Source organism: Sciurus carolinensis, chromosome 11 (assembly GCF_902686445.1).
Source record: "Sciurus carolinensis chromosome 11, mSciCar1.2, whole genome shotgun sequence".
Classification (NCBI taxonomy): domain Eukaryota; kingdom Metazoa; phylum Chordata; class Mammalia; order Rodentia; family Sciuridae; genus Sciurus; species Sciurus carolinensis.
In genome coordinates, this window is record NC_062223.1 from 17,743,124 (window position 1) to 17,754,774 (window position 11,651).

General features: G+C 47.0%; 2 protein-coding genes across 2 annotated transcripts; one reads left to right on the plus strand and one right to left on the minus strand.

The window, feature by feature from the left end:
* The first annotated feature begins 4,616 nt into the window (after positions 1-4,616).
* Positions 4,617-8,765, plus strand: Btbd18 (BTB domain containing 18). The gene is made up of 2 exons (XM_047515867.1): positions 4,617-4,740; positions 6,703-8,765. The coding sequence occupies exons 1-2, from the start codon at positions 4,617-4,619 to the stop codon at positions 8,763-8,765; spliced, it is 2,187 nt and encodes a 728-aa protein (XP_047371823.1).
* Positions 8,766-9,619: 854 nt separating this feature from the next.
* Selenoh (selenoprotein H) lies at positions 9,620-11,464 on the minus strand. The gene is made up of 4 exons (XM_053743276.1): positions 11,167-11,464; positions 10,935-11,080; positions 10,665-10,795; positions 9,620-9,793 (listed from the first exon to the last, which is right to left on the minus strand). The coding sequence occupies exons 1-3, from the start codon at positions 11,286-11,288 to the stop codon at positions 10,695-10,697; spliced, it is 369 nt and encodes a 122-aa protein (XP_053599251.1). The 5' UTR covers positions 11,289-11,464; the 3' UTR covers positions 9,620-9,793; positions 10,665-10,694.
* Positions 11,465-11,651: the final 187 nt, after the last annotated feature.

Here is an 11,651-nt window from a genome sequence, read left to right on the forward strand (position 1 = left end):
AGTTTAACTTCCCCACCCATAATCACAAAGATAGAAAAATAAGATAGCATAAAATGGTGAAAGATTAGGAAAGAACTGGGGGAGGGGAATAAAAAAGAAATGGGACCCCAGGGTGGGGTAGAATAGCTCTGTAGTAGAATGCATGCTTAGCATGCACAAAGCCCTGGGTTTGATCCCCAACACCGAAAAAAATTTTAAACTATCACATAGGGTAGAGTACTGTATAATGATGATTCTAATTCTAAAATAGACTAAAATTATAAATGCCAATAAGAAATGAAAAAAATGAACTTCAAAAAAAAACACTGGTTATTTATACAAAGAAAAACAAAATATTTTTACTCCTTTCTACCCTCTGGTGGCTACACATTCAAAACTCATCATTTTTTGTTTTGTTTTGTTTCTCTCCCTCTCTTTCTTTCTCTCTCTCTCTCCAAAGTCTATCATTTTTGAAGCCCTGGGATAGTCATTTATCATTCCCTTTAGAGATTCTTAACACAAATAGGGTTAATTAAAACAAACAAGAGCCAAGAAGTGAGTCCTCTTCTTTAAAATTAATTTCATCCTGATGAAAATATATTAATGATGAGATATAATATTTATATTTTCCTGATACCTCCACAAAATTGTCAATACTGGTACTACACCTGCCCAATCAAGTGCTGATTCTTCAACAACAGATGCCATAAATATTACTTTTTTTTTTTTTTTTTTTAACATGGTACTGGGGATTGAACCCAGGGCCATAAATAAGTATTGTTCTGCCTTCACTCTTTTGCTTTTCCTCCCTTGCTTGCTTACTTGCAAGCCAGTAAAATTGGTCCTCCTTCTGCTAGGTTTTATGTTCTTTCAGAAACTGCTTCCTCTTCAAATATGACAACTACAACTGAAAATGTCTTCTGTTCCTTGTTTCTTTTCTCATCTTAAGAGCAGAGGCTTCAAAACCACACCAGTTAAGACATACTTGAGAGCACTCTATTTACTCACCTCTCTTTTTGTCCTTTTGCAGGTTCTCCTCCTGTTAGGCATCTTCCTTTCTACCTCCAGTTGGCTTCAGCATTTTTTGTGAAAATGGATTCAGGTCATTTTCACCCAGAGCGAGTGAGGCATCACCGGACATCTACCAAGGGGCAGTAATGGAAGCCAGGGCCTGGGGCCTAATGCACAAGAGGGAAAGAACTGTCGTCTAGATTTATGCCGTGGATTTATTTGCATTCTTTGTAAATGTTTTACCTTGTGATCATTTAATTTAGCATCACTCCTGAAACAAGCTGTTTTCCGTCAGGGGCTGTGCTAAATAAATCGTCTGGGGAAGGGCACAGGAGACCACCTCCAGGGGCAGAATTTCTGCAATTCTCTGGGTCAACAGTTCCCTGAGATTCGGGGTCAGAGTGGAATCAGTGGAGAAACTGAATTCAGAAACTAGCTCCAGGAGCTTGTTCCAGAACCCCTCTGGCCTTAGAATACCTAGATTCGTGGCATGGGGTGCGAGTGGAGACGCCCAGCCAGAGAACCACAGGTAGAGGAAGGCATAAAAACGGAGGGGGGTCTGGCGGCCTAAAGACGTGTCCGGCCACACGAGCGCTCCTTCGTCTGCTCTCTCGTTCATGCACGCGGAACATTACATCCGGCGCTCTTTCCTGCTCGAAGCGAGCGCGGCCCTCGCAGGCCGTTTGCGGCCTCTTCAAGGCGGAGGAGGCGATGTCCTCCGACCGCCCTGGTGCAGTGCCCAGGCTCTTTCCTCGAGTGCCGCGGGGCCAGGCGGGCCTCTCGAGAATCCCTCCCCGCAGGCCCTTCCGCCTACCTCCCGCGGCCCTGCCATCTTCCCTCGGCCCTCAAGTCGCTCGAGACCCAGCCTCCCGCCCAAAGCTCCGCGCCTCCTCTGATTGGCTCTCCCCGGGGCCTTCGGCCAATGGGGATGACGTATTCAGGCAGACGTAGCCGAGGCTCGGGAGGAGGAAGGACGTCGGCCCCGCGACGCGCCGGCGCGAGGGCAGCGGCGCGCGGTGTGTGGCACGGGCCGCGTGGACTCGGGCCCTGGCTGTCACCACTGCCCAGTGCATGTGGGTGCTGGGACCAGCAGCACGACGAGGGCACCAAGGGGGTGACTGCAAAGCCCCTGTGGCCAGAGGTGGCGGTGAGGGCCAACCCTGAATTCGGGCCTCCGGGATCCCCTCGCTCCACTCCCAGAAACCTTCGCGCCGAGAGGTCTCTCAAAGGAGTTGGGCCGGGGCGCCCGGAGTGTGCGGGACGCGCAGCTTTGCAGGGCCTTCCCTAACGCCCTGCTTTCTCCTTCAACCCCAATTCCCTCTGCTCTGGACGGAGAAGGGAATCGCTCAGGCCATTGACCCACCTGCGCTGCTTTGCTCCAACTGTTGGCAGGAGGCTGGACATTGATAGGAAGCAAGGCAGGCTGGACAGAGGATCCAAGCAGAGACAGCACATCAGAAGCAAATCCTGCTGCAAAACCATTCCAGGTTGGGTCTGGAAGCAAGGCCAAGTACTGGTGTTTTGGAAAGCTTCCCCAGGGCCTTTGCAACAGCTGCCCTTCTACACCTATGGTTCTCTCTCTGGGATGAGAATTGAGCCCGCCCTTTCCTAATTTACTTTTCCACTCTTTTCTTTCTTGATAGTTTTGATGTGAACCATTCGAACCCTCAGTGCTACCTGACTGCAAACTTCATGCCAGGACAAGAACACAACTGTGCAGTGAGTGTGGGGTTTTTAGTGCAAAACAAAACAAAACTGGAAATGTAATAGGTGTGAAGTCAGACTATCCAGCTTGTTTGGGAGAGGTAGAATGCTTACCTATCCTTGCTCCAGTGTTAGCCAGGTAATTAACTAAACAGACAAACCTAAAGGCCACATTTTTGTCAACTTCCAGGATCAATCAGGCTCACTTTGGCCAGGAACATTTGAACCAAGAGAGGCAATGTCATTTGTGAGAGATCTTCCCACTCAGTCCAGAGTCTTCACTTTATTGTGCACCCTCTGCTGGTTAGTGTGATAGCACAGAGAAAAGAAGATGCATAGAACTTCCTAGAGAAAGTTTTATACCCATTATTGTTTGTTTGTTTGTTTGTTTGTTTGTGGGGGGGTACTGGGAATTGAACTTAGAGGCACTCAACCACTAGGCCACGTTCCCAGCCCTATTTTGTATTTTATTTAGAGACAGGGTCTCACTGAGTTGCTCAGCCCCTTGTTTTTGCTGAGGCTGGCCTTGAACTCAAGATCCTCCTGTCTCAGCCTCCCAAGTCACTGGGATTACAGACAATGTGCCACCTCAACCAGCTCCCATTATTGTTTTTAAAAGTGTTAAATTGGGCTGGGGAGATAGCTCAGCTGGTAGAGTGCTTGCCTCGCAAACACAAGGCCCTGAGTTCAATCCCCAGTACTGCAAAAAAAAAAAAAAAAAAAAAAAAGTGTTAAATTGAGGATTATAACCATGGAACTGGGATGAAGTGCTGAGGGAGAATGTTAGTAGTTAGCACTCTAGGAGTTTGAGTCTCGGCAGTAATATGAATGAAGAAGATTGAAGGATGATAATAATAATATTCATTTGGGGGATAATAGTTACGTTGTGCCACACCCACATTGTGCTAAGCAGTTTTACCTGTGTTGACTCATTTGATTTTTAAAACAATCCCACAAGGTAAGTACTGTTATTATTCCCATTTCATGAATGAGAAAGTGAGACTGAGAGTTAAGTCACCTGTGTGAGATTATACAGCTACGCTAATAACGGAGCCAAGATTCAAACCTAGGCTTATCTCTGAGCTCTCACATGTAACCACTATGATGATTTTATTTATTTATTTACGATACTTGGGATTGAAACCAGGGGTGCTTTACCACTGAGCTACATCCCCAGCCCTTTTTTTCATTTTGAGGCTGGCCTTGGACCTGTGATTTTCCTCTCAACCTCTCCAGTTGCTGGGATAACAGGCATGCATCACCATGCCATGAACCAAGGGTATCTCAAGAAAGAATTTCATGCCAGGCTAGTGGCACATGCCTGAAATCCCAGGATTCCAGGGGCTGATGCAAGAAGATCACAGTTTCAAGGCCAGCCTTGGCAACTTAAACAAGCTTCTCAGCATCTTATGGAGACTCTGCTTCAAAATAAACAATAAAAGGACTGGGGATATAGTTTAGTGTTAAAGCACCCCTGGATTCAATCCCCACTTCCAAAAAAAAAAGAGGGAGAGAGAGTGAGATACCCTTAGCACAACTTCTAGGGTTCGTGTTTCCTCAATTTACACTACTTTGAAAAAAAAAATTTTTTTTTTCGTAGTACCAGGGATTGAACCCAGGTGCACTTAACCACCGAGCCACATTCCCAAAGACCCCCTTTTTAAAAAAATATTTAGAGTCAGGTTTTGCCGAGTTCCTTAGGCCCCAAGTTGCTGAGGCTGTCTTTGAACTTGTGATCCTCCTGCCTCAGCCTCCCAAGCTGCTGGGATTACAGGTGTGTGCCATTGCACCCGGCTCAAAATTTCTGTTATTGCAAAGACAAAAAAAATAAACAAATTATGTATAACCATGTCTCTGAAATGAACTCTCTCACTTACAGGAATCTGATCTGTGAAAATCTAAGTTCATTAGAGACTGCCAACATGTGCTCTCCTGCCAGTTCCAAGATCTTATATAGGAACCCTCGGTTTCTCCGGTTAGCATTTCTGCAACTTCATCACCAACAGCAGAGTGGTGTGTTTTGTGATGTCCTTCTGCAGGCAGAAGGTAAGAGACTGGTAGAAACTCAGCTGGAAACTCACCATAAAATAAGATAAAATTAGTTTAAGGCTAAGGGTGAAAGAAAAAAAAAAAACAGAAGAATGTTACTACCTTTGAGTACTATAAACTATTTGGTAAAGAACTATATGTTTCTAGGACAATTTTCAGGAGTGAAATTGTGTTTTTTTTCTCTTAAAAATGAAATTAATTGTAAAGTTTTGTAAACATCGAGATAACTTAAGATATGGATATTGGGTTAGAGTTGTAGCTCAGTAGTAGAGCACTTGCCTACCATGTGTGAGGCCCTGAATTTGATCTCTGGCACTGAAAAAAAAAAATGGATATTATTCTTCCTGGTGACTATGGAGGCTAAGCAAGAACATCAAAAGTTCAAGGGCAGACTGATCAATTTAGAGAGACCTAGAGATATAGCTCAGTGGTAAAGTACTCTGGGCTTAATCCCAGGTACCAAAAACAAAAATAAAAAAGGATTGTAGTTGGACTCTGTAATCTTAGCTACTTGGCAAACTAAGTAGGTCTACCTGGGAATCTGGGCAAGTCCCTACCTCAAAATAAAAAGTATAAAAACTTGGGGATGTAGTTTAATGATAGAGCACATCTGGTTTCAAACCCCAGTATTGCCAAAAAATAAAGTATGTGCTATTAAAGTGATGAAGAGCACAGACTGTAGCCAGATTCTGGGTTCAAATTTTGTCCCTGCTACTTATTAACTACAATTGTGGGCATCTTACAGAAGTATACCAGTTTACTCATCTACAATACCAGTAGCTACATCACAAGGTTGTGGTGAATAAATGGATTAATACTGGTAAAACCCTTAGAACAGTGCCTGATGACTCTAGAAGTTATTTAAAGTTGACATCTGATTAGATATATGTAAGGAAGAGAAGAATTAGATGACTGAGGCAAGGGGATGAATGGGATACTTTATTTTGGAATAGAAATTGGGAGGTTTTGGGTGGCAAAATTTCATTTCCTTAGAAGGTTGCATTGGAGGTGCTTGGGAGACATCCATGCAAGTATGCAGGCCATAATGTTTGTAACCTCAGGAAAGATATCTAGGTAGTAAGTGATAGGGCTTTGGGAGTCATTAGCAACCTTTTGTTAATTGAAGACATGGGATAGCCTGAATGATATTGCCTGGAAATTGGTCATAAAATGAGGAGGTAGCTCAGAACAGACCTCTCCCTGGTAGACAGCAGGATAGTTGAAGCCTGATTGTTCGCCTCTAAACCTACTGTTAGACCACACATTGTTCCTATAAAACTTGTGTCAAACTCATGTGTAAAACTCATGTGTCAAAACCATTTATTCAGCAAGTATTTGATTTTCTACCTTGTGGCAAGCACTAAATATAAGCTCTATTTTGTGACAAGTACTGGTTATACCTCAGTGAACAAGACAGATATGACCCCTGTCCTCAAAGAGCTTACGGTATAATGGAGATGGCTAATTCCAGTTCAGATCGGTAAGTGCTATGATAGTTATTGAGTACCTCTCTGTGCCTAGGAGCACCAGACCCCCCATACTTGTGGACTGGAAGGCTTGCTGTTTTTTTGGTGGTAGTGGGGATTAAACCCAAGGGTGTTCTACCACTGAGCTACATCCCCAGCCTATTTTATTTTTTGAGACTTTTTTTTTGAGACAGGGTTTCAAACTCCCAAGTGGCTAGGATTACAGGTATGCACCACTCCCCAGCTGGAGGAAGACTTTTTGAATGAAGTGATGTAGGCAAGATTTTGGAAGATTATTAAAAAAATAAGTTAGCTAACAGAGGGGTAATGGCAGAAGATTCCAGGCAAGCAGAAGGAACAAAGTTCTACTTTTATTTGAATTGCCATAGGGAAAAAAAACTAAGAGAAGGGGCAGTACATTTGGGTAGTAATGTCTGTGCTTGGTTCATGAACATGCCAGTCTACATAAGGAAAGTTGTGGGTTTCTCTCCAGGTGAGGCAGTTCCAGCCCACTGCTGCATTCTGTCAGCCTGCAGCCCCTTCTTCACAGAACGCCTGGAACGGGAAAGGCCAGCTCAGGGTCGGAAGGTGGTGCTGGAGCTGGGGGGTCTGAAAATCAGGACACTTAGAAAGCTGGTGGACTTCCTGTATACCTCAGAGATGGAAGTATCTCGAGAAGAAGCCCAGGACGTGCTTTCTGCTGCCCGTCAGCTCCGTGTGTCTGAGCTAGAATCTCTTCAGTTAGAGGGTGGAAAGTTGGTGAAGGCCCCTCAGGGCCGAAGACTGAACCGAGAGTGTTTACAACCGCCAAGTGCTGCACCCATCTCTGCCAGAGTGGTGGCACCCAGCCGCCGCCCACGAACTCCACTGCCTGTTACTCAGACTCCTTGTCCTCTTGGGGCAGTTAGGTTGAAGTCTTTGGGGAAGGAGGAAGGTCCCCAGGAAAAGAGTAACCGACCAAATGCTGAGAACTTGTCAGGCACTCTTCTGCTCAAGAGGAAGGCTAGATCCTGCCTGACTCCCCAAGAGGAAAGCTCTTCTCCATCAAGCCAAAGTCAGGGATCTAAGGAAAACAAGAATGACTCTGTCCTTGGTCCTACGGCAGTTTCCCCACCCAGCTTGTACCCCTCTGTGGACGAGCGACTGTTGCCCAGGAAGATCAGGCTAAGTCGCTCAAAGCCATCTCCTGATGTCTGTACATCAAAGCCTAGCATTTTAAGTGGATCCACAGTGCCCACAGCCCCCGGTCGGCGGCTTTGGCGGCAAAGGAGTATAAATAAAGAAGCACCAGCGGACAAACAGAAGCCAGGAAGAGCTAGTCCTCTACAGAACACCCCAAGTCCATCTGGTCTTGGGAAGACAGGTGGGAGTAAGAAGCGGAGCCCTGAAGTCAGGGCACCCAACTCAGACTCTGCAGAGGAAGGGCAGATTGGGAGAGTAAAACTTAGGAAAATTGTAAATGGGACCTGCTGGGAGGTAGTACAGGAGCCTCCCCTCAAAAATTCTCAAGATAGCCCCCAGATCACAGATCCTGGAAGAGACTTAGAACCTCCAGGGACTCAGCTATCCTCAATTAATGAGCAGGAGATGCCATCTACTAGAATAGAACTGTGTCAGGACTCCCCCGTTGTCTCTAGGCTACAAGACTTTCTGCTCTCTGCTAGCCACTCCCCAGATCACCCTGTGGTGAAGTCAGAGTTTGGGTCTAGTCCAGAGCTGGTAGGGAAGGAACCCATGATGAATATTGACTGCAGAGAGCCATATGCATTTGATACAGCTCTGCTGAGGCAGCCCTGTGAAGCTGAAGAGTACCGAATCACAAGTGCCGCGGCCACCAGTGAGCTGGAAGAGATCCTTGACTTCATGCTCTGTGGCTCAGACATTGAGCCACCTGTTGGGTCTTTGGAGAGTCCTGAGGTTGAAGGCTGCAGAACCCCTAGTTATCACCTGACAGAAACAGGAAAGAACTGGATTGAAGGGGAAGAATGGTGTTTACCAGATATGGAACTCTGGCCCAGGGAGCTCACAGGATTGGAAAAGGAACCTGTTGGTGAGAACAAAGAGCCAATTGAGCCCTTTAGTCCCCTTGTCATGCCTTCTGAGAACAAAGAGCCAATTGAACCCTTTAGTCCTCTTGTCATGCCCTCTGAGATGAGTGAAGGAGGGGTGCTTTCAGTGGGAGATTCTTGGACTCCACATCTTGAAATTACCAACTCCCAGCCACTGGATGGTCAGGGAGACAAACTTCTTCACATTGACTCCCCTGACCTTCCCCAAAGATCTTACAGGGACCTCTCTCCTCCATGCTCAAACTGGGCAGAGACTGAGCTAGATGTGTCCCTAACCATGGATGAGGACTTATACCCTGCTCCAGAGGCCAGCAAGGAGATATTTGATAACTCTGAGCTGCTGGGCCCCCTTCCTGCCAGCTCTGAAGATGAAGAAATCGATGTGGTGGACTGGACAGCAGAGGGGAGGCTGGGGCCCAATAGTGTTCCCTCTGTGTGGCCTGATCCTTCCTCAGAGTCAGAAACAGAGGTAGATATACTAACGTAGTAGAGAGGGGAGGGTAGGTTAGGGGCCCTGGGAGGGTGGAAAGTGTTGGCTAGCAAAAGGCTTATTGGCAGAAAAACTAGCACATGCCTTCTCCTCTTAGTGTAAGAGGTAGGTTGACCCTGGCTCTTTGTAGGTCCCTCCCTCCCCTCCCCAGACCTTGGGAACCAGGCAGAAGTTCAGCAATAACATAGGTAGAAAATTATGAATTTGAACTATCTTATTTCTGTGTAATCTACTTTCCACTTAGTGACAAGTGAAACAATAAACTGCGTGGTCCCCACCTCTAGTGGGTCATAGGTAACAGCCAAGAACCAGGTCTCAGTTCACAGGGCATCAAGTCTGCAAATTCAGGGCAAGTTCTGTGGTGGGGTTCTGTTACACTTTGAGCCTCTCAAAATTTAACAAGGATTGGGGTTATGACTCAGTAGCAGAGCACTCCCGTAGCATGCAAGAGGCCTTGGGTTTGATCCCCAATACCACAAACAGTATAAAGAGAAATGTCCCAGAAGATGTGAAGCTGTGTTAGGCAAAATACCAAGTGGGTGGGAATGATGGGACACTGTCCAGCATCTTGTGTTTGTGGAGCTTCCTGCCAGTGTGTGAAGTCTAGGTAAAACCTCCAGAAGGGCCAGGAAGGTGTACGTCCATCACTTCTAAGAAGTGAGTTGGAGAAAAGAGTTGCTTTTTAAAAAAAAATAATTTAGTTTGCTCCCATAGTTTTTACAAGTGTTTCACATGTTCTACCAGAGACTCTTACAAGTTCCAGACCAAATGGTGACCTTGGGCAATGAAAAATATAAGGATCATCAACCCCACAGCTGGCTTTGTCCATTAATATTAAATTTTACTCAAGATACTTTATTTAACCTTTTATTAAACAAACCAAATTCAAATACTTTCACAATGCCTTACTAGAAGGTTGCCTCATCTGTACCATCATTTCTGGAGTGGAAGAAACCATGGCTTCAGGTACATGACTGAAGTTTAGCCGTGTCCCATCATAAATTCTCCAACATCACCAGAGACAGCTGCAAAAATGAGAGGGGAAATGTTAGAGATGGGATCCCAGGCAACCAAAGACTAAGGAAGACAGCTCCCCCATCCCTTTATTAAATTTTGATATTGGGGATTGAGCCCTGGGAGGCTTTACTACTGAGCTACATTCCCAGTCCTTTATTTTTTGAGATAGGGTCTTGCTGAGACTGGCCTTGAACTTGTAATCCTCCTGCTTCAGCCTCCTCAGTCCCTAGCATCCCCCACCTCTTAAACTCACACCCAGGAGCTCAAGGACCTTATCCTTCCCCCAAAGCTCACTCAGCATACAAGTGCCTGACAAGATGCCAAAGCAATGAATGAAACATTATAGACAGAGAAAAAAAAAAAAAAAAAATCCGTGTAACCAGGAGGCACAGTGCTGTATGCAGTGTTTAATACATAAGACACTGGGAAATAAAAAAAAATAACGCTAGAAAAGAGTCGGGGTAGGTAGGTACAGGTGAAGTAACAGTATGCTGGTATGGGAGGAAAACCACTAACATATACAAAAGCACTTGTTAAAAAATTTAACTTGGGGAACCAGTAAGATTTACAACCGGTTCAAAGAATTAAAATAGCCATCAGGAATGCAGGAATGATTTCCAAACAAATGCAAAACTGGCCCTATACCCCCAGGGCCACAATCACCCGGAAGGATACAAATTGCACATCTATAAAATAATCATTTATGTTTCCATTAGTGTTCTACAATTTAGCGTAAAATCACTGAAGTGCAAAACGGTTAGCAAAAGGTATGCCATGTAGGAAACCACTGTTTTTTAGATCCTGTGTGAAATAAGTTATGACAGTATGGGCTCCTTTGCAAGAAGCCACCCCAAGATGAATTCCCTCTCCATTTCAAACCTCAGCATGAGGACTTCTGCCCAAACCGCCCTACGAAAGGTACTTCTTCAACTCTTCCACCACTTCTTGAGGTTCAGGGAATTTGAGTTTGCGAGGGGGCCCCTTCTTAATCCCAGTCCAGAGCTCGGCACCTGGGAATAAACCGAAATTACTTTGGAATCCACCAGCACCTCTCTAAGGTCAACAGCTGGCCGCGGTTTCCGAAACTAGCGTGCGCTTCTTAGCTTCAGACCCCATGCCCCTCTACCCCAAGGCCCGGCCCGCACTCACTGCTGCCGTCCGGGCGCAGCAGCGTCACCTCGAAGCTGCCCCTCCGGGGCTTGCAAGGATTCACCTTCACGGGAAGCTCCGGGGCCTCCAGGCGCAGCGCCTGGCTCAGGGCCGCGGCGTTGCGCCCGTAGACGCGTCAGCTAGTGCTAGGGAGAGATGGGGAGGTCAGACTGCGCCCCATGCTGCCACGCCATCCTTCCAGTCGCCGCCCGTGACTCTCCCGGGCCCTCACCAATGCTCAATGACGACGACCGCCTCTTCCACCTGTTCCCGGCCGTTCTCCAGTTCCTCCCGCTTCTCCGACGTCGCGACCACAGTGGCCTCGGCCTTCCGCTTCCTCCCCCGAGGAGCCATGGCGCCTGGCCTCCGGCTACGCGCGGAGCCGACTGGGGGTGCTGGGCGGGAGGGAGAATAGAGTGGGGATGCTACGACTGAGTTAGCACAGGCAGGAAGGCAGTCCGACTCGGAACTACCAGGCTCAGCCTGAACTTCCGCTCACCCAACAAAACCTACCCCGGGGAGCGGAAAGCGTGGCCCGCGCACGCACGTGGCCGGGAGGCGGGACCCTCGGGACCAGCCACTCAGCCAACCAGAAGCCGAGGTACCGCGAGGACCGGCCCTACCATTCTGCGCTTCGGGTGGAGGGGTGGAGGGGTGGAGGGGACGAGGTGAGGCGGGCGTGCCGGAGGGCGGGCGGAGTAAGAGGCGGAGACTAAG

Bases quoted from the DNA above. Each gene is read 5' to 3' on its own strand.
- Btbd18 (XM_047515867.1), top strand. From the start codon at position 4,617: ATGTGCTCTCCTGCCAGTTCCAAGATCTTATATAGGAACCCTCGGTTT. The intron at 4,741-6,702 runs GTAAGAGACTGG...GTTTCTCTCCAG, and splicing joins TGTCCTTCTGCAGGCAGAAG to GTGAGGCAGTTCCAGCCCAC.